This window comes from Actinia tenebrosa, unplaced genomic scaffold (genome assembly GCF_029948245.1).
Source record: "Actinia tenebrosa isolate PJP-AT-01 unplaced genomic scaffold, QUT_ActTen_1.0 PGA_scaffold0__85_contigs__length_37466705, whole genome shotgun sequence".
NCBI classification, from domain to species: Eukaryota; Metazoa; Cnidaria; class Anthozoa; order Actiniaria; family Actiniidae; genus Actinia; species Actinia tenebrosa.
Window position 1 is genome coordinate 24,651,101 of NW_028292569.1, and position 19,518 is coordinate 24,670,618.

Below are 19,518 nucleotides of genomic sequence, written 5' to 3' on the forward strand. Positions count from 1 at the left end.
GCGTATCTTGAATGCTTTACCGATTTGAATTCATTTGAAAGCATTTTTTCAATTTATAACACTTGAAGGATAAACAAATTATAAAGAGTAGTTTTTATATGACCGTGAAAAACTCTAGGTATAGACTAATCCAGGCCTGGCCTCACTTTTTTCACTCCAACAAGCTGAAAATTATTTTCTTTTCGCGCGACCTTACAGCCGCGTGGCTGAAAAAGGGCGGCTAAAAACTGAGTGCGTCTGTTACATGATTCTGGTATTATCCTCTCATGATTAAGCAGTGCCAAGCGATTGTCCTGTTACTGCCTTGATCGGGCTGGATTTTTGAAAATAAACGGAACTGCTCGCCATATGTGTTTTGAAATCCTTGACCGGCTGCCGGTCATTTAGAAACTTCGTAGATACTGATTGCTTATGAGTTATTACAGACTGGAGTCTCGGATTAATTGTCTGGAGGTTTCAATTTCCGTCAATTTTTTCAAAGTAAACTGAAAACGGGTTTTAATGCATAAAAAGTTACGGGGGAAAATCGCAATTTTTTATAGTGCATAAGTTTCAGGTCACCCATCCAGGCACTAACTTTGCTCAACCGGACTTGACTCAGTGTCATGGAAGCGCAAGTTTTTTCCACTGGACCACGGTTCGAGGTGAATCAGCATAACAATAGCCGTGAAAACAATGCGCCGGATAAACTAGACTTTTTAACATAAAGTTTTCAACCGATTCCGTGCGTGGCAGAGATGCAAGGGATTAGCCGATATGGTCTGGGGGCCGGCTGGTCTCTCCCCTGATGCTTCGGCTAGAACATTTTCTTGCGTAATTCGTACACCCAAGGGCAGAAGGATTTAATCGCCGTCAGGTCCGAAGTCCATACGAAGCCTCAGCTCTGCGGATGTCTCGGGGGTATGGCAAAGTGGAGTCGATTTTTTTTTTTTTTTTTTTTTTTTTTGGTGCCTTTCGAATCCCCCATTATGTCCAAAAGATTTTTCTTCTTTTGTTTTATCCCTTCCTCATTAGATTGAAATCTTCAACAACAAAACAATGTTTTTAGGGGAAAAAGATGGCAATCCTGTAGAATATTTTTGGTATGATGATCTCAATGATCTTCACACTATGAGTTTATATATATTATGGAGGCTTTCAGTGAAAGGCTTACACCAGTGATTTTCGTTTGAGTAATCAATGAAGTAGCAGAAATAAGTTAATAGTAAAATTAATTTAATATTATTTCAGTGCAGCTTCAGCATGATTTCGTGACTTAATGTTTGTTAGAGAGCATTCATTTTTTTAGGAGGGGGTGGGTGGGTGGTGTAGGGGGATGGGGAGGTCCATTAATTTTCACTCATTCAAAAAGGGGAGTCACCAAATATTTCATATTATAACGTAAAGGGAAGGGTCAAGAATGCAACAAATTTGAAGGGGTAAGGGTCGCTTTTTTTAATGCAGACCGGAAGGAAAGAGAGCTAAATATTTTACATTACTGTTTGTTGGAATTCCTCCGGCCCACCCTCACCTCCTAGAATATGAATGCTTCCTTTTATTATAAAGGTACAATGTCACATATCAAATAAAGTGTGTTCACAAGTTTTCTTTATTTTCGAGCTCAGTTTAGTTGTTTTTAAGTGGAATTATAATTATACGTAGAAGTATTTGTTGTTATAGTTGCGGAGTAGACTTTAGTAAAGCCAATGTTACTAAAGACTTTGCACCATCACGTGATAGCAGCCATGACAGGAGGCAGGAACAATTGAATCTGGTCTAATCTGATTTATATGAGAAATAATTCAGATTCCCAGGGGGAAAAGACTCTATTGTTATGCCCCCTGTCATGGCTGCCATCACGTTATGGTGCAAAGCCGCTATTCTAAGTCTTTTGGTGTTTTAATCGCCCCGTTGCTTTCACTTGGTTCCATATATCCATTTTTGTAAGGCCTTATTGTTGACTAAACAAATGTCCTTCTTCCTTTCTCCCTTTCTTTCTTCCTTTCTTCTTTCTTCGGTCTACATTAACCTTCTCATATTTCCTTTTTTCCTTGGACTTTTTTTTGTTTTTTCCTTAATTTTTTCTTTTGTTTCAACTCAGTTTTATATATTTCATTTTCTATTTCTTAGCAAAATCCTTTAGAATCCGTTCGCAACAGCAAAAATTCAGTCGACACCAGCAAGATCGAGTCATCTATTAAAATATTCAACTTAGTATGAAGAATCTCCAAGACATCTTCAAGTTTTTCGATCTCAACAGCTGCCATGCCGTAATCTAACTCTCCATAAACTATCTTTTTCAGACCGCACAAAATTCATCTCCAAGCTTTGGGAAGCTTGCGCAGTTAAATTTCGCTGGCCAACCAAATCCATATCTCTTCATAAGTGGCTCGCAACCTTTCTTGGAGTGTTCACACAATGATCGACATGGTGGTATAGTTGTTCCTGTTGTCGTGCATCTTGGGAGGTACATGGAACACAAGAACCTCTTTAAGAAACTCGAGCACTGGATTTCTATGAGAGGTAGGTATTGATAGACTTCAAAGGCGATTTCTGCTTGATTTTGATGGCTGAACATGTTGGGAAACTTAGTATAGTTGTATCCAATTCCTTGACACATTTTTAATGTTATGTTTTTGCAATTATCTGTAATGAATCGATACATAGTCACAATTAGCTTTCTTTCTATCTTTGTATATGTATGCTTCTACTATGTTTTGAACCAAGCACCCATCCCATCCCATTCCATCCCATTCACCCATCCATCCATCCATCCCATCCCATCCCATCCCATTCATTTAACTAACCTTTAGACGACTTCACTTTCTTTGGCAAAATATTTTTATGAACAGCTCCATGACATCTTTTCTTTGGTAGTTTGCCGCATCGCAGCGATGCAGGCCATTTCATTTTTATTCTTTTCAAAGTTTTGCGACAAGATTTCTTTACTTTTTTACACATTGATCTAAAAACAACAACAACAAAAATAAATAAAAAAATGAAAAAAAAAAATGAAAAAAAAGAAAGAAAGAAAACGGAAGAAAAAAATGAAAAAAATATAAAAGAGAGATAAGAAAACAACTGAAAATTAATTACGCGCAAGAAGTATTCAATATTTTAAAAATTGAGTAAGATAATATATATAAATGTGAAAATTTTCGTCCCTCCGCAAAACCCCTTAATACGACAAACTTCATTACAAACTGTAAAATTAATCAATCATGTCCTGAATTTGATTAGCTCGATCAGAGGCTGTTTCTACGGTTTCTAAGGCTCCGTCCACACGTATCCGCAAATTTTTGTATCCGCCAAATTTTTTTTGCGGATACGAAAATGTTTGCGTCCACACGCAGCGTATTCGTATCGTTTTCACCGTCCACATGTATCCGTTTTCGTAAAATTTGCGGATACGGAAACAAAAATTTGCGGACACGTGTGGATGCAACCAGTATCCGTAAAAAAAAATTTGCGGATACGAAAATTTGCGGATACGTGTGGACGGGGCCCAAGGCTTTTTAACAAGGCTTATATAGGCAGATTTCTATACCTGCAAGGAGTCCGTGTTTCGTCTTTATCACACGGTGGTACATACACTCTGCATAGAAAATCCTCCAACAAAGGAGAGCACTGCTTACGAATGGCCTCGGGCCAGCCACCAAGAGCTCGAATAATCTGGTCTTGATTGGTGTGCCCAAATCTATTCGGTAGTCTTGTATACGTGTAACCCAACCGACTGCAAACGTTGCGTATTGGGCTGCTTATTCCCTGGCATAAAGAGTATACTATCGGACCTAAGATGCATAATAGTAATGTATAATCAAACTAAATAGACCTCTTCACCTTAGGCGTAATGTTTTCCCATTTCAGTGCCCATATCATTCCCTTGAGTATTATTCCCTATATTTAAGGTGTTAGCCAAGCAGTGTGGATACTCCTTTTTAGCTTGGGCGTCATGATTTCCCATTTCAGATGACCACGTGTCATTCCCTTGAGTATTATTCCCTACATTTAAGGTGTTAACCAAGCAGTGTGGATACTCCTTTTTACCTTGGGCGTCATGGTTTCCCACTTCAGATGACCACGTGTTATTCCCTTGAGAACAAGATTCTTTGTTAAAATTGTATTCATATTTATGTGTCTTCTCATGTGCAACCATCAAAGAAAAAAAATATTACTTTAGGGAATGACACGTGGTCTGAAATAAGAAACCATGCATTACGCCCATATTAAAGGTGTCGTGTATTCGCAACACATGCATTTATCTTGGTCTACAGTTTCATATCAAAAACCCAGAGTTTAAAATTGGGTCTCTCTATTTTGTATTTCTTAATATTACTTACCTTTAGTGGTCGTTGGCATCCTGGTCGTCGTTCCTATAGTAGCTGTAAAATAATTAAATAGATCAAGTTATTCAATTTGATAAATACAGTTTCATTAACATGTTTTCTAGCTAGCACTGATCAAGAGAACATCCAATAACAAAGGCATTTTCAGGGGTTCTGATTTTCCAAATGATACAATCATATTATAATATGATTTTTTAAACATATATTTATTTTTAGTATATACTATATATCTATTACGCAAATTAAATAGCGTTATTCATTCATTTATTCATTGATGGGCTGCAACCATTCCCAAGCGAGTCAAAAGACAAAAACATGGCAGCCATTGTGGTGCCGTTAACAATTGATGCTAATGAGAAATATTTTGTTTAATGGCGCCAATATGGCTGCGATGACATAACGTGCAATCGAAGATTCCAATTTTGACGTGAAAGTGCATCCATTGCATCCAGGGTGCGGTGCGTGAATGCATTATCGATTATGCACCCGCCCTCTGGGGGACAACGTGTTAGTACATCAACGTTATACGATTATTCAAATATCTGAGAGTATTTTTTCAATTGCAGGGTTTCACGTGACGTCATTTCCTGTCTCGTGTGGAATGTTCATCAGCTGAATCACAAGTTTTCAATAGAATTCTTCCTGGCTGACAGCACATGGTGGTCAGCGTTTGACCACTATTTGGAGCAGATAATGAGATTCAAAGAGTTTTGCAAGTGTCAGCTGATTGAAACCCAGCAATTGAAGCAGTGAGTTACATGCAGCAACAAGTCATCAAAGTAAGTCCAGCATAACATTAATTTATCTCTCAGTTATTTCCCCTTTAACTTTACTCGTTAATATTTAAATCAATATTTATTTAAGAACGTTTCTAGCATTAACATTTTAAAAATCCACGACTCACCATGAATCTCTCACAAACTCTCCGTTTATAAAAAGAAAAAATAGTATTGTAAATATATAGAGTATTTACTTCTGGAGATGACTTAATATTTGTCTTACAAGGGTCTTAATTTAGCTTTAGAATTTAAAATACAAACAGTGCAGTAACCCCCGAACTTTTAGTATCTAATAGAAGCATGAACAGATTTTTACATATTCAGGCGCATGCGCATCATAAGGTGGTTGGGAGGAAGACGGCGTGGTAACAGACCTCTTTAGCTTGGGCGTAATGATTTGCCCATTTCTGACCACGTGTCATTCCCTAGAGTAATACTTCTTTCTTTATCGGTTTAGCATGAGAAGACACATAAATATGGACGCAACTCAAACAAATAATCTCATTCTCAAGAGGATGACACGTGGCGGGATAACAAATGCAAAAACTTTACTCCCAAGTTGAAGAGGTCTACTCCCCCCCGCCTTGAGTAATTCACGTGGCATTTATGCGTCATCCATGTCACCACACATCTAGTAGGCCACACACTTCAATTTGTGAACGTAAATATAAATGAAATAATACTAACAGCAAAACCTCTCATCAATTGAATCCTTGCAATCATTCATTCCATCACATCTCCAGATCTTAGGGATACACATATCTTGATCTGAATCGTAACTTTGGCATTGAAATTCGTCTTTTCGGCATTTGCTGTCAACGTCTGTCGAGAAAAATAAATATCCTTGTAAACGTCTTAAAGGTAGGGGGTGTTTCTTTGGGTGCCTGGGAACCCCTTTCCATGAATTCGCAGTTTAATAGTTATATGTATGTGTTTTGGGGGGAAGGATATGATTTGATAAGATTAGTGGAGAGAGAACACTCCACCCTACCCTACCCTCTAATGGGAAATCCTGGATCTGGATATGCCCCTGGTCAAAGGTCAAAGGTCAGAGGCTGCACGATCTATATAACAGGACTTCCTTTCATCAACATCCTGGTTTTAATTTTGTTAGTTTATTACTGAACTAAATGTTATTTATGATTCCCAGCGAGGTCGGAAATTAATTTTTCCGAATTTATTTCCAAGGGTCTTTCGCCTGGAATAACCTCGTTCCCAAGCACTATTACTTATCTATATTGCTATAAATATCATTTAGATCTCTTTCGATCGATCTGGAGACCTTGAATGTGAGTCAATCAGACCTAGCAAAATCTTTGTTTTTCCCCCAACGAAGACATGAAAACGGTCCGCAGAAGACAAATCATTACTTACTAGGGTTTCTTGTGGTAGGAATAACTAGTTTTGTGTGAGAAGTTGTTGTTGCTACAGCTGTGGATGGGAATAATGCGATGATACTTTGATAAAAAAAACTTATCGATTCTTGGGAGTGCAAACATTCCGTAAGAGGATCAACCATAAAATGACCGCCGCTTGCTCGATATTTTTGAATTAAGAAATAACATTGTTGGCATTTATCCATCATGGCGGCTATGACGTCACAAGCGTTCACATCTATTGACAAAACACAATGCACTGAAAAGTTGGATAAGCCGAATTTTCAAGCCGAAAACTGACAATATCCAAATAAACCGGTCAAACGACCACCGGCACCTGAACAAGTGAAGAACCAATTAACCTGAGCCGATCGACCAGCCAACCTACCAAACCGATCAACTAGAGTGATTTTCATCTGATCGTGAAAGAATAGGCAAACTAATAGTTAGTAGTAGACTCTAAACCAATGATTTTCTTTTGTTCTTTATCAACTATTACAAACTAAATGGTCTATTTTCTTTCACGGTCATGTGAAAATCATTCTAATAAACTAAACAGATACACAACCGAGCACCAAAGCAACCTACCGACCACCAAACCGACCGACCGATCATCCCATCAAGTAAACAAACCTCAACCAAGAAAAATTACCAACTAATGAAGCAGAGTAGCTAAACCAAACCAATTATATCAAAACAAACTCAAAATGAATCGATAAAGAGTGCAAAAAGTTTTAAGAATCACATCTCCACGATTAATCATTCTGAGGTTGAGGAAAAAACTGGGTCGAATTGGCATTGCAATGCATTATGGGGATGCTTTAAGAGACATATTTCCAAGATGGCGGCTGATTCGTCCCCTTAAACAGCCCCAAAAATGCACTGCAATGTCAACTCGACCTATTTTTTCCCTCCCGGCATCCAAATGTTTAATAAAAAGATTACCTTTTGTGGTTAGTTTCTCCGCAATACATTTTTTCCCCAATCCTTCCTCTGGAAAGTTAGCACAGTCAAAGTTCTTTGGCCAGTCGTCACCGAAGGTGCGCACCAGTTGCAGACAGGCCTGCTTGGATTGTTCACACAACGAGCGACACGGAGGTATTATAACACTTGTGTTAGTGCACACAGGTACGAACATGGAACAGAGGAACTTTGGCAGCCACTTGAAGCATACCCAGTCTACAAGAGGAATGTAACGTCGGAGCGCGACACTTGCTTCGCTTTGACTACGATGGTTGAATATGTTAGGGAACATCGTGTAGTTGTAGCCAATGTTTTGGCACATTGGTATTGTTATCCTTTCGCAATTGCTTCCTATGGTGCTCCCTGTCAACAGATTGAAGTGGTAATGGTTAAAATAAACTCTGCCCGATTAAAAATTCGGAGAAACCAAATGGTAGCCATGGTAACTGTAAGGATTTTTATCGAAATTTTTATGCATACCTATGGTCAAGCTTCGACCAGTATCCATGACAACAAGGAATAAAAGAAGAACTGGTTGCTTCATATTTCTCGTTCGGTAGAACTAAAATTTCAAGAAGAAAAAATAAACAGATATAAGATCATTTTTAAATTCGAAATTAATAAAGCCTTTCCTTTTAAAATAGAAAACGAAACTGAAAAGCAGGAAAAGAAGTAGGAGAAGAAGAAGAAGACGAAGAAGAAGGAGAAGAAGAAGAAGACGAAGAAGAAGGAGAAGAAGAAGAAGACGAAGAAGAGGACGAAAATAATAATGATGATTTAAGGAGAAGGAGGAGGAGAAGGAGAGGAATTAGGAATAAAGATTGATCTAGGACACACAGAAAAAGTAACACAACAGATAATTCAGAATACATTGAAGACTAAAATACTGATTCAGTATCACTGAGTGTCGATGAACTAATCAACAAGCTGCCTTTAATTAATTTTAAACATAAGAAGCTAAACTTCGATGCTATCTGTAAGTGTCCATATGATACTCTGGGTTATCAGTAAAAAAATCTTGTTTTTTCCCTTCAATGGAATGTTGCAATAACTAACCACTGAAACCAACTGTCATAACATATAAAATAATATTTAAGTTTACCAATGGCAAGATCATTGTATCAGAATGAAAATTTTGTTTTACTAGAGTCCGGAGAGAGAGAGTTTCGCAAAAAAAATTTGTACTAAAATCTTCAAAATTTGTAGTTTCAAAGTTTATTATTTAGCTGGCTTCACATAACGAGGGCGCAAAAGAGAGAAACATATATTTCACACAAAAAAAAACTTGTGATAGAATTATGGCATTATCGTTATTTAGCAAAAAAACCGAGAGAATGAGTTTTAAATTGTGACATGAATTTTCGACCAGAAAGAAAACTCTTCTGCATGTTATAAAGTATCAAGCATAGTTCAAAGTTGTAGTTATTGTACAAAGATACTCACCTTCGCACAGTCTGTCTCGCGGCCGATTATAGTTCGCTTTTTAAAAATGTCTAAGTATGTAACCTGCCAATGGGGTTTGTAAAGGCAGTCAAAAATATAAGCTCGACATCCTGCGTGCGGTCTTTGCGTCTTTGCAACCTTCTAATTTAAGATCTGCGTCATGCAAAAGTTAAAGGCTTAGTTTAAAAGGAGTTAAATTATTTCCGAGAGTGAGTGCGCGCTCTGCTTTTATCGACGCATTTTGCCGACCAAAATGTCAGTGACCTTCTTAAGGAGATTTGAGGAGAAAAGTCCGATTTCCTGTAGCGGTTTCTGTGTTGTTTGTCATTTGTGTCCGTCAAAGCAAAGCGTACATCACGTTTGTATCTTCCGTCCTTGAACCGTATTCCGCTGAAGTTTCATTTAAAAATTTACTTCAGCCCACTTCAATTCCATTGAACTTCATCATCCACATTTTCTATACTGATGGGATTCCTTTGGAAACATCTTTACTATACCCTAGTCTCTACTCTTTTTTTCTCAGGCAAAGGAAACCCAGCCAAGGCGGGATGATGAGGGAGATGAATTAGGCGTGTTTTGTATATAACGTTTCCTTCCTGTTTGAGAATGGTATGCCTGTGAATATCTGGTTGTAATCCAGTTATGTGTAATCTAAATATTTATATAACTAAGTAAGAACAGACATTAACTCAAAATTTACGCTGCACCATTATAAAAATTAAAGATACGAAAAAGTATAGATAGAAAGCCAGACATTAATTCAAAATTTACGCTGAATCGTTATAAAAATTAAAGAGAACAAGAAAAAAATATATGTATAGATGTAATAATTAGACGCTAAGATTTTTAACGCATTTTTTTCATGACAAACAGAACATCGTGTTATGAACGCATTTCGTGAGCAAAGCGTTAACAAGTCAGTGTGCTGTGCGTTCTGAAAGCGCGTTCGTATCTGATGACGATAAGATAGCGATAATGATGATAAATCTTTAAATAAATAAGCAACAAATTACACAAACTTATAAAACATACGAAAAAAAAAAACGTACCAAAAACTATAATTGATGCAAAGTTAAACCTCCTGGTTTCTGTTGTGACTTGATTGCTCTATGCAGCTTGCAACGCGGCATTCAAAGCCTGCTTAAATCCCCCAAGATAAAGAGATATAGATTAGGCGGGACATCCGAGGATCACCGTTGTTAGAGCTGGATGAGAGCACATCCATTTTAAGCATATTATGAAACCAGCGTCTTCAATTAAAAGGGTCAAGTGATTATAACCAGCTGAAAAACACACGGCGGTATGTAAGAATACATGCTTCCCTCCCTCGTTGGATAGTACAAATATTCCGGATTTTGAGAATAACTGGAGCCATAATTAACTGGAAGGAAATCGCCTTAACGTGCATTCAGCCAACGGTACTAGGAAAGATCATAGAGCCGCTTACCTTCAAATGCACCCACACAAAAAATACTCAAACAAAGGCCAGCATTGGATGTCTTTTTGAGTTCAAAATGTACTAAGACACTAAAGGACAAGCGGATTTGAAGTTGGTCCACGGTTTGGATGTCTTGTTGAGTATTCGGCTAGTCTGAGCTGGTTTTCAATCGCAGTATTTAGTCATTAGCTGCCATTGTATGTCGTATTTAACAGCAATGGAATTTACCAGCGCTCGCACGAGATCCCTTATCCCCAGACACCGTATTCCAGGCTGTGTAGTGTCTTCATGAACCAGTAGAGCGCGCGTACTATTTATGTTTATAATTATGTCATGTTATATCTTATTTTAACCGTTACATATATCGATATCAACTAGGTGTTTTCTATCACTTTTTTGAATATATTTCGATTATACAATCTTTATTTCGATAAGAATGCTTTTGTCACTAATATTTCAGAAACATTTCGTACAAATGTACAGCCATCGCCCAAGGCACCACCACGGAACAAAATCAATTATTACGTCATTGGACCAATGACAGCGCATGGAAAAAAGTCCATTATAGGGTGATCCTAAATAGTCTTTTGATTCTCTAAAAAGAGCAAACCCTAGCAGTAGGGGGGTCCTACTTTCATGTAAACATCCACTTCTAAACATACGCGGGGACAGGGCGCAGAATGACACAGTCACACCACAGCAGGACATATATTCACACCGTGAAGTCATGATCATCCATACGAAATCTCTCAGTCTATAAACCCCCCAAAATAAGGTCAAGGTCTCTAAGCACAAAAATAGAAGGAACACATTTAGGACATAAAAAATGGCAACAAATAGTTTTAGTTTCGCCGCTTGATTCTTCTTTTGTTTGTTCATAAACCAGGAATCCATTTTCTGCTTGAAAACTACAAGAAGGAAAAACATTAGCACTTTCGCGTGAAGGAAAAAAAGAAATGTCTTTCAACAAACTTCATGGTCATCTTTAAGGTATGTAAGTAGTTGAGTAAGCTATTGCTCTACATTTGAATAGGACGTTTGCATGATGGCGTCATGACTATGATGCTTCGCGAATTTTCTTTCTTATTCAAATTTGTATTCATGAGAATAGTAAGACAATTGGTGCTAATTAACTGAACACAAGAAAGTGTGCAAGGGAGTCTGGTAGTAGAGGTTAATGAAACCCTCATGCCAAACGTGCTATTGCCCCATTCCACTTGTTTATAAAAGGGGCAGAACGGTGAAAAACAATGGTAACGACTAATTTTACTATGCAGCTGAATTTACAGCAGCTCTGATATATCTGGTATCAAATGTTATATAAATCGGTATTTATCCTACAATATATATGGTTATATGGTATATGATGCTGTCATTGCTTCCCTAATCACTACAAAATAATTTTTTTAACCGTTTACTTTGGGTTTTTGCTGTTTTGTCCCCCTATCGCCACCATAATTCTTAGAATTAAAGCAAAATATTGTTTTCATGTGTCGTCGTGATGAAATAGAAAATATTTGCTGGCAAATAGAAATTTTATGTTTTCATGGAAGAGGCTTTGTATAATGTTTCCTGTGAACAATAAGTTAACGTGTATAGCTTCTTACGCAATACCATAGGATATCCGGTGGGGTATAGGGGAATGCAATGTGGCTCACCCCCCATCTGCCATAGGTAAGCGTACACGTGACTTTCAATCGGCGTCCATTCAACGCTGACAGTCAACGAGACTGAGAGCGTAGTCGTATCTGAAACGAGATAATTGAGGGGATTGGTTATCATTCAGTACGGCTACGCATGCGTACAATGGATGGTGATAAGAGATATTTAGGTGATGTCCTCTACGTCTGCGCATGTCACAGTATCTGATGATATATGATTGGTTATCATCCAGAGCATCTGAACAAGTAACAATGGATAGTTTTGTGTGATTGGGTGATGTCCTCTACGTCTGCGCATGTCACATTCAATAGTGATACGTGATTGGCTGTGGTCCTCTTTGTTTGCTGCTGCTGCTGATAATGATGATAACTTTAATATGGGTTACAGACAAAGTCAAACTTTTTTCCACGAATTTGGCCTGTAAATTTTATCACGTGATGATATGTGATTGATCGTAGTCTTTGCGCATGCGTTTCCAGGTTTTCATGTACTTGCAACGAAATGGAGGAGATTTGGGTGCGAGGACAGTGCAACTACTCAAACGAAGACTAGTCAATTGTACTTACAGGCAGTGTCGATCCTCCTCCAGACGCGTCTTTTCTATCGTGATTTTTATCCCGTTGTACGAATCAGGAAGCTGGATGATCCAATTGCATATAATCCCCTGGGGGAACGGTTTCGGATAATTGGGTGACTTAAAAAACCCTTGAACTTTTGTAAGATTTTCTCCACATTTCATCTCTGGTTTTGAGACTGATTAAGTTTTATTTAAAAATAAATAAATGAATAATCGATGATATATCAATTTATATACACACGTGTGAGTTGAGAGTTCTGTGCTTTGAATTTTAAGTAGCGGTAGTGAGTGTGGTGTGGTGAGTCGTATACTACATTAACCTATCTCTAGGGAAAATGGGCAAAGAATCCCCGTATCAAGACGTAAATAAAATTCATATTTTATAAATAACATTTAAATAATAGTAGCGTTTCTCCCGTTTCAATTTTTTTTTTCATTTGCGTTTCTCCATGTGATCCCCCTAAATCCTCTGATCCCCATACTATATCTTATACTTACGGATGCAAGCTTGAGCACCATCTTTTACTGGAAAGCTCGAGCAATCCCAAAGTTTTTCGGCCAAGAAACACCCATTTTCTTCATCATGGGCTAGCAATCATTTCTGGCTTTTTCACACAACGAGCGACAAGGCGGGACTGTACTACCAGTTTCACTACACATCGGGAAGTAAACGGCACACACGAAATTCTTGAACGAGCTTGACCAGCCTACCTGTGCGAGAGGCAAGTACTTATGGACAACAAATGCCGCTTCAGATTGGATGCTGTGCTTCGAAGACGTTTGGTAACTTTGTGTAGTTGTATCAAATTCCTTGGCCGCACATGCCTGGTGCTGTTATCTTTTCGCAAGCGCTGGGAGGGATCCCTAAAATAAACAGGAAATGCAAATGTTGAGTAATAAACCCTTATTAAGACGGGTCATTGCAAAATACAAATGTCTCAATAGAAATATACAGACAAGAAACTCTTAGAGTTTCGCATTTTATTTCTCTTAACTATGATTTCTAAAAAAGAAATCTTCAGGACTTCATAAATATGCAAATTTATTTGTTGGAAAAAGTAGAGAGATCGAACTTCTGCTCAGTGTGCAACAACAAACAAAAAACAAAAATAAACAAAAATAATAAAAAAATAATAAAAAGACGAAAACAAAAAAAACAAACAAAAAAACAACAAAAAACAAACAAACAAAAAACAAGCAAAAAACAAAACTCAATTTTCAGAACTCAATAACAATCTCGTACCCAGAGCTGTTATTTCCTACTGCGCATGCTCGACAAGATAAAAAAGACTTCGACATATTTTCATATTTTCGGCCCACTGACCCTTTTAGCTTCAACCAGCTATTGTCCTCTCAAATTACGATAATACCTCTTGATAAAGTAGACTAACATGACTATTTACTTATCTCCAGCAATCAAATCATTTGTTTTATTTCAAAGACGTCAGTAACTAGATCATTTAAATCTACTGGCACTCATGCTCCAGCCAGTCACCATGACAACCCCGAAAAGAATGACGCTGTTCATGTTTGTCATTTAAAGTCTGAATCAAAACCATACGTTTATGTTCAATAATCATAACTGGATAAAAAGATACTGCGGTGTTAAAGCCTGTTTATTTGAGATTACCATTAATACTGATAGTGGCACTAGACTTGAAATAGGTAAATAAAAATGTATAAACTTAAAGAGAGCAATTTCGTTGCTCTGCTTTGCTGTGGTCTTATGTACAGTTGTTCTGTTCGGCTCTTATCAAGGCCTTATTCTATCTGCTCTTCACAATCATTGTGCTAGGGCTATGCGGCTTATCAGCTCAGAGTTACAAAATTTTTCGTATGCGCTGCGTTCCTAGTTGTTGAAAGGATGTGCGTTAGTTGCGCTCTTCTGTATAATCTTGAAATTTGGCACTTTTTGTCCAACTGAGAATCAACAATCATTCGTATACACGCTCCTATCACAACAAAAATTGTTCAGTTCTCCTCCAGGGGATAATAAATAGTGCCCTTACTAGTTCTTTGATTTGCTCTTAGAATATTCGTGTAAGGCTATTACCATCAAGAAAAATAGAAAACACCAATGACTTCCGCCAGATGGTTTTACTTGCACTAAATCACATCAACCGACCAATAACATCACTAAAATGAGAGCATAAGAGCTGTCTACACCAGGCCATGACTGAGAGCATAAAGACGGAAAATGTAGGTTTCTCAGTGAAGATATGAGCGCATTCAGTATGACGTGACTGATTAGAACCTATTTTTCTGATGACTCCTTAGTAAAGCACCACCTATGTTAGGTCATATTTAGTTCAATTGTTTGAAAGTCCGATCTATTGTCATTATAATACTATTTATTGTTCTATAGACCAATCATAATACTAGTTGCAAATGGTGCGGACGTCCCAGTACATGTAGCCTCCGTCGACCACTTACTGCGCTTGACTAAAAAAACTCCCATGATGGAGACTGTGCATGCGTATAGCTCCGGGTTCTCCACATTTCCGGTCCCTCCTTTCTATTCGATCTGGAAGCAATATTTCAAAGCCGACAATGAGGACTGGACGGGGGATTTCAAGTGGAATCAATTAGTTTCAGTCGGAGGCGCAGCCGAACTAATTACGCGGACTTGAAATCACATCCAGTCCGATATTGGTGGCTTTGAAATGACTACTTATGCTCATTAATTATTCGACTTGGAGTAGCTGGAACAAAATTAATTCAGTCCTAGGAAGTCCCTATGAATAATTAATGAGTATGATAATTAGCCTTACCCTTCATCAGCATTAACAGACAAAGTACGTATTTGTATATCTTCATCTTTTTTTAATTAACTTATCCATTTTACGTCAAGAGTCTATCCACTTAATTTAAAACTTTGATTTATTTTAATTATTCTTAAAAGAATTCACCACATACACTGTGTTTTTTCAACACTTGATACGAATACAGATGAAGCAAATAAACGAACAAAATCAATATTTAAATAATGACAAGGTTAAGTAAACATAAAAACTATGAAGGAGTGCCCATTACTCTCATTTCTAGCATATGACCATCAGTTTTGTTCTTCTTCATTGCAGTTTCCACTTTCAAAAATTAGGAATCACTTTGCTGAAAAGGAATAGAGAAAATGGAAGCAATTCAGTTGCATTCGGATTATATTGAATCCCTGGAGAAGACAAGATTAAGGAAAAAAGAATAGCGGGAAAGAACGAGGAAAAGAAGAAAAAAAATGGAAAAAAAGTAAGTTTATAAAAATTATTTTCCCTTCTGTATTCAACACCTGTAGGAAACGAAGCTATCAAATGTTGAAGCGCGTATTAAAAACTGTTTGAGTATTTTAGCCCTGGATATATAACACAAATAATCCCGCAATAAAACAATCAGCCAATCACTTTGACTCGTATAATCACGCGATTTGGCCTATCACGTGCATGCGACTAAAATGACCGCTATTGTATGATAAAATGCTAGCAGAAACGTTTTTAGTTAAGCTCATCTTTTAAGCATATGTTTGTGGTTTGAGTGGTCCAGCAACTCACAATATACTTACAAGTCCTCTATATTTTATGACGAAGCCTGCTTTACTCGTACTGCCATCCGATACAAAGTTTACTATGGCTTTGTTACCCCTGACCAGCACTTCGTAAGGGTAACGATATGTACCACAATGACGAGGTCCTACTTGGTTAAGCATCTTATCCTTGATTATAATGTAGTCGTATCTGAAACGATCGAGATAAGTGAGGGTCACCTACAGAGGAAACCTTAAGAATGCGCATGGTCCCTTAAAATGGATGGTCCATGTCAAAATGAATGGCGATGAGTGATTGGGTGATGTCTTCTACATCTGTGCATATCACAGTGTCTGATGATATATGATTGGTTCTCATCCAGTGCACATTATCCAGTGCATCAGATGATTTGTGATTGGTTGCGATGTTCTTTTTCTGAGCATGCCTCAATGGATGGTGATGTGTGATTGGGTGCGGATATCTTCTACGTCTGCGCATGTCACATTATACCGGCGATGATATGATTGGTTATCATCCAGGGCCCGGTTGTACGAAGCCTGGATAGCGCTATCCGACGGATAAATCTTATGCAGTGGATAAATTTATCGACTTATCCACTGGATAAGGATTCTAGTATCCGCCGGATAGCGCTATCCAGGCTTCGTACAACCGGGCCCAGTACATCTGCGCATGTCACAGTAGATGATGATGATGTGTGATTAGTTGTGGTGTTCAGTCTGCGTATGGCACAAGGGACGTGATTCAATTATACTTACAGGCAGTTTCGATCCTCTTCCAGACGCATCTTTTCCATCGTGATTTTAATCAACTTGTACGAATCCGGAAGTTCGATGGTCCAGTTAATTTCAATATCCTGGGGGTAGGGTTTTGGATAATTGGGTGACGTAAAAACGCCTTGAACCTTTGTTAGTAATGTCCTAAATTCTGAAAGTGACATTCAAAAAATTACAAGAATTAATAATAGCATCAAAATATCTATAAATGCAGTTATTTTACAATTAAAACAGTCGAATCACTTACTTTTTGGGCCAAAACTAATGGTACTAATTTCTGTGGTGGGCTTGGTTGTTGTCGCGAAATCTGGTGAAGTAAAATGTCATTAATTTGCATTTTTTTTGTAAGATTATACCTCAGTTGATCACGAACAATACACTAACTGCATTAAATTAATTGCCGCTCTTTTCATTGCTACGCGCCGATCGAAGCAGCAGTCACGACAGGGAAATCAGGTACATGTAATAGGCTATCGTCTAAAGTTCCAAGGAGCAAAAAGTGTTGCAAGTTGCTGAGATCGCGTTGCAGTGTAACACTTCACCTCGGCAACTCGTAACAATACATTTTCAAGCATTGCAAGACAGCAATTTGCTGAGAAAAATGCTTAGTGTAGCAGGACCTTTAGGTTATTGCCACGAGAGACGTTTCCACAGATAAGAAATCTTGTGGAAGAATCAATGAAACTCAATTCCATGTGTGTCTCAACAATGTGTGTCGGGACACTTGTAAGATACTTACCACTGCCGTATTTCGGTGCAATGCACTTCCTATCACCTCCTTCTACCGGAAATAAAGAACAGTTAAGACTCGCTGGCCAAGTGAAACCAAATCTATGCATCAATTTTTGACAACCGCTCTTGGAAAGTTCACAAAATGAGCGACAAGGAGGGATGAGAGTATCGGAACACCTTGGTGCGTACAATGTACATAAAAACTTTTTCAGCTCGCTGGAACATTTGATTTTCACCAGAGGATAGAACTGATGGACCTCTAGACCTGCTTCGACTTGAGTTTTATGATTCAACAGGTTGGGATACATTGTGTAGTTGTACGACATTCCTGGACATAATGGTATCGTTATCTTCTCACATCTGCTTCCTTGTGTTGCTTTGATCCCTCCTAAAGATACTTTCAAATATTCAAAGTAAAAAAAGGTTATCAAAGCCGTTGGTGTCCGTGTGGAGAGAAATTATACCGGTTCTAGGGAATGACTAGTCAGTCCCACGTAGCCGTTCTTAGTGTCGTCACGCTACGCTCCCTCTCCACTGTGGGCGTTGCGTTACGACACTAAGAACGGCAGGGAGGGGGGGGGGGGGGGGGAGGGGGGGGGGGGGAGACTAGGGAGTGACAAGTTGTATGAAAAAGCACATTAAGCTAAAGCTAAAGAGATCTATTGAGGAGACTGCGAATAGTCCCACTTTCCCCTCTAGACTCAGTTAAGCTTACTCGGCTGTTTACTCGCTCCAATCTCCGCACGCGTCCACAGAAATCTCAAAACACTCGTCTTTACTTAGTCTGAAGGAAAAGTTGGGACTGCTCGCAGTCTATCTATTGAGTCGACTGGAGTTTGATCTAGCAAATATTTTTCGTGAAATCTTCTCACCGCTTTTGTTTTCTGTGGATGAAATACATGACTCGTTTTCATAATCTGGAAACCTTGAACATTTAGTTTTCTTTGGCCATGAAATACCAAGTTTTTTCATCATTGCTCCACAGCCCGACTTTGCCTGTTTACATAACGAGCGACATGGCGGTACTAGAGTCTTAGAGCACTTTGGCATGTACATGGAGCATAGAAACTTCTTCAAAGAACTCGAACAACCAACCTTTACAAGAGGGTAGAACTGATGCATCTCTAACATGGCTTGATATTGGCTACGATGGTTGAAACGGTTGGGGAACTGTGTGTAGTTGTAACCAAGTCCTTGGCACATTTGGTGTGATATCCTCTCGCAGGATTGTCCTTTAAAGGTGCAAGTGATACGTACGCAGTATTATTATTATCTATTAATAAGCATCGCCTGATATAGTCCTGCAGTATGCAGTATAGACTTTTCCTTGACGACTTTTTTGATGGACAAACCAAACGTCATTTGCAAGCGGAAAGCAAGGATTACCAAATCTTAATTTCATACTATGTACACCCCTACTGCCATGCACCAAAACCAAACAACCGGATAGTCATCAGCACCATTTACGAATGATATGAATGGACTACCCAATTTTAATCCTCTTTTCTCATCACTCTCATTAAAGATGCACATAAATTTTATAGATTTTGCCTGTGTATGTGTGTAATCAAAGCTGTTGCCACACAGGTTTTTTTTTTGTCGTTTTTAACTCAGTTGCTAACACGATGAGACACCTAGATTCCTCTCTCGTTATACCTACCAGCAGTGCTCAAGCTCCAGCCAGTACCCATGACAACGAGGAAAAAGACAAACGGAATCTTCATCTTTGGAACTCCTGAAATATACATTTGTTTTACATCATAGATTAAAAAACCCGACGTAAATCCATAAGTCAGGATAATGCACTAACGCTAAACAAAGCAAGGAAACAGTACACCTCCACACGAGACCGGAAATGACGTTAGTTCATGATACCACACATTACAGAGAGGCTTAGCTGTGACGTCAAGCGCA

At 38.3% G+C, this 19,518-nt stretch overlaps 1 protein-coding gene across 1 annotated transcript in view; it reads right to left on the reverse strand.

Moving 5' to 3' along the window:
- Positions 1-1,570: 1,570 nt before the first annotated feature.
- LOC116301887 (uncharacterized) overlaps positions 1,571-19,518 on the reverse strand; it is a 31,752-nt gene continuing 13,804 nt past the window's right edge. The window contains exons 17-31 of the mRNA XM_089025613.1: positions 19,265-19,339; positions 18,477-18,836; positions 17,612-18,001; positions 17,120-17,179; positions 16,855-17,023; positions 16,117-16,288; positions 8,887-9,024; positions 7,924-8,005; positions 7,426-7,806; positions 6,479-6,535; positions 5,792-5,926; positions 4,320-4,361; positions 3,527-3,770; positions 2,787-2,944; positions 1,571-2,625 (exon numbers count right to left, since the gene is read on the reverse strand). Coding sequence (XP_088881739.1) covers positions 2,279-2,625; positions 2,787-2,944; positions 3,527-3,770; positions 4,320-4,361; positions 5,792-5,926; positions 6,479-6,535; positions 7,426-7,806; positions 7,924-8,005; positions 8,887-9,024; positions 16,117-16,288; positions 16,855-17,023; positions 17,120-17,179; positions 17,612-18,001; positions 18,477-18,836; positions 19,265-19,339 — 2,810 coding nt within the window. The 3' untranslated portion in view covers positions 1,571-2,278. The remainder of the gene's footprint in view (positions 2,626-2,786; positions 2,945-3,526; positions 3,771-4,319; positions 4,362-5,791; positions 5,927-6,478; positions 6,536-7,425; positions 7,807-7,923; positions 8,006-8,886; positions 9,025-16,116; positions 16,289-16,854; positions 17,024-17,119; positions 17,180-17,611; positions 18,002-18,476; positions 18,837-19,264; positions 19,340-19,518) is intronic.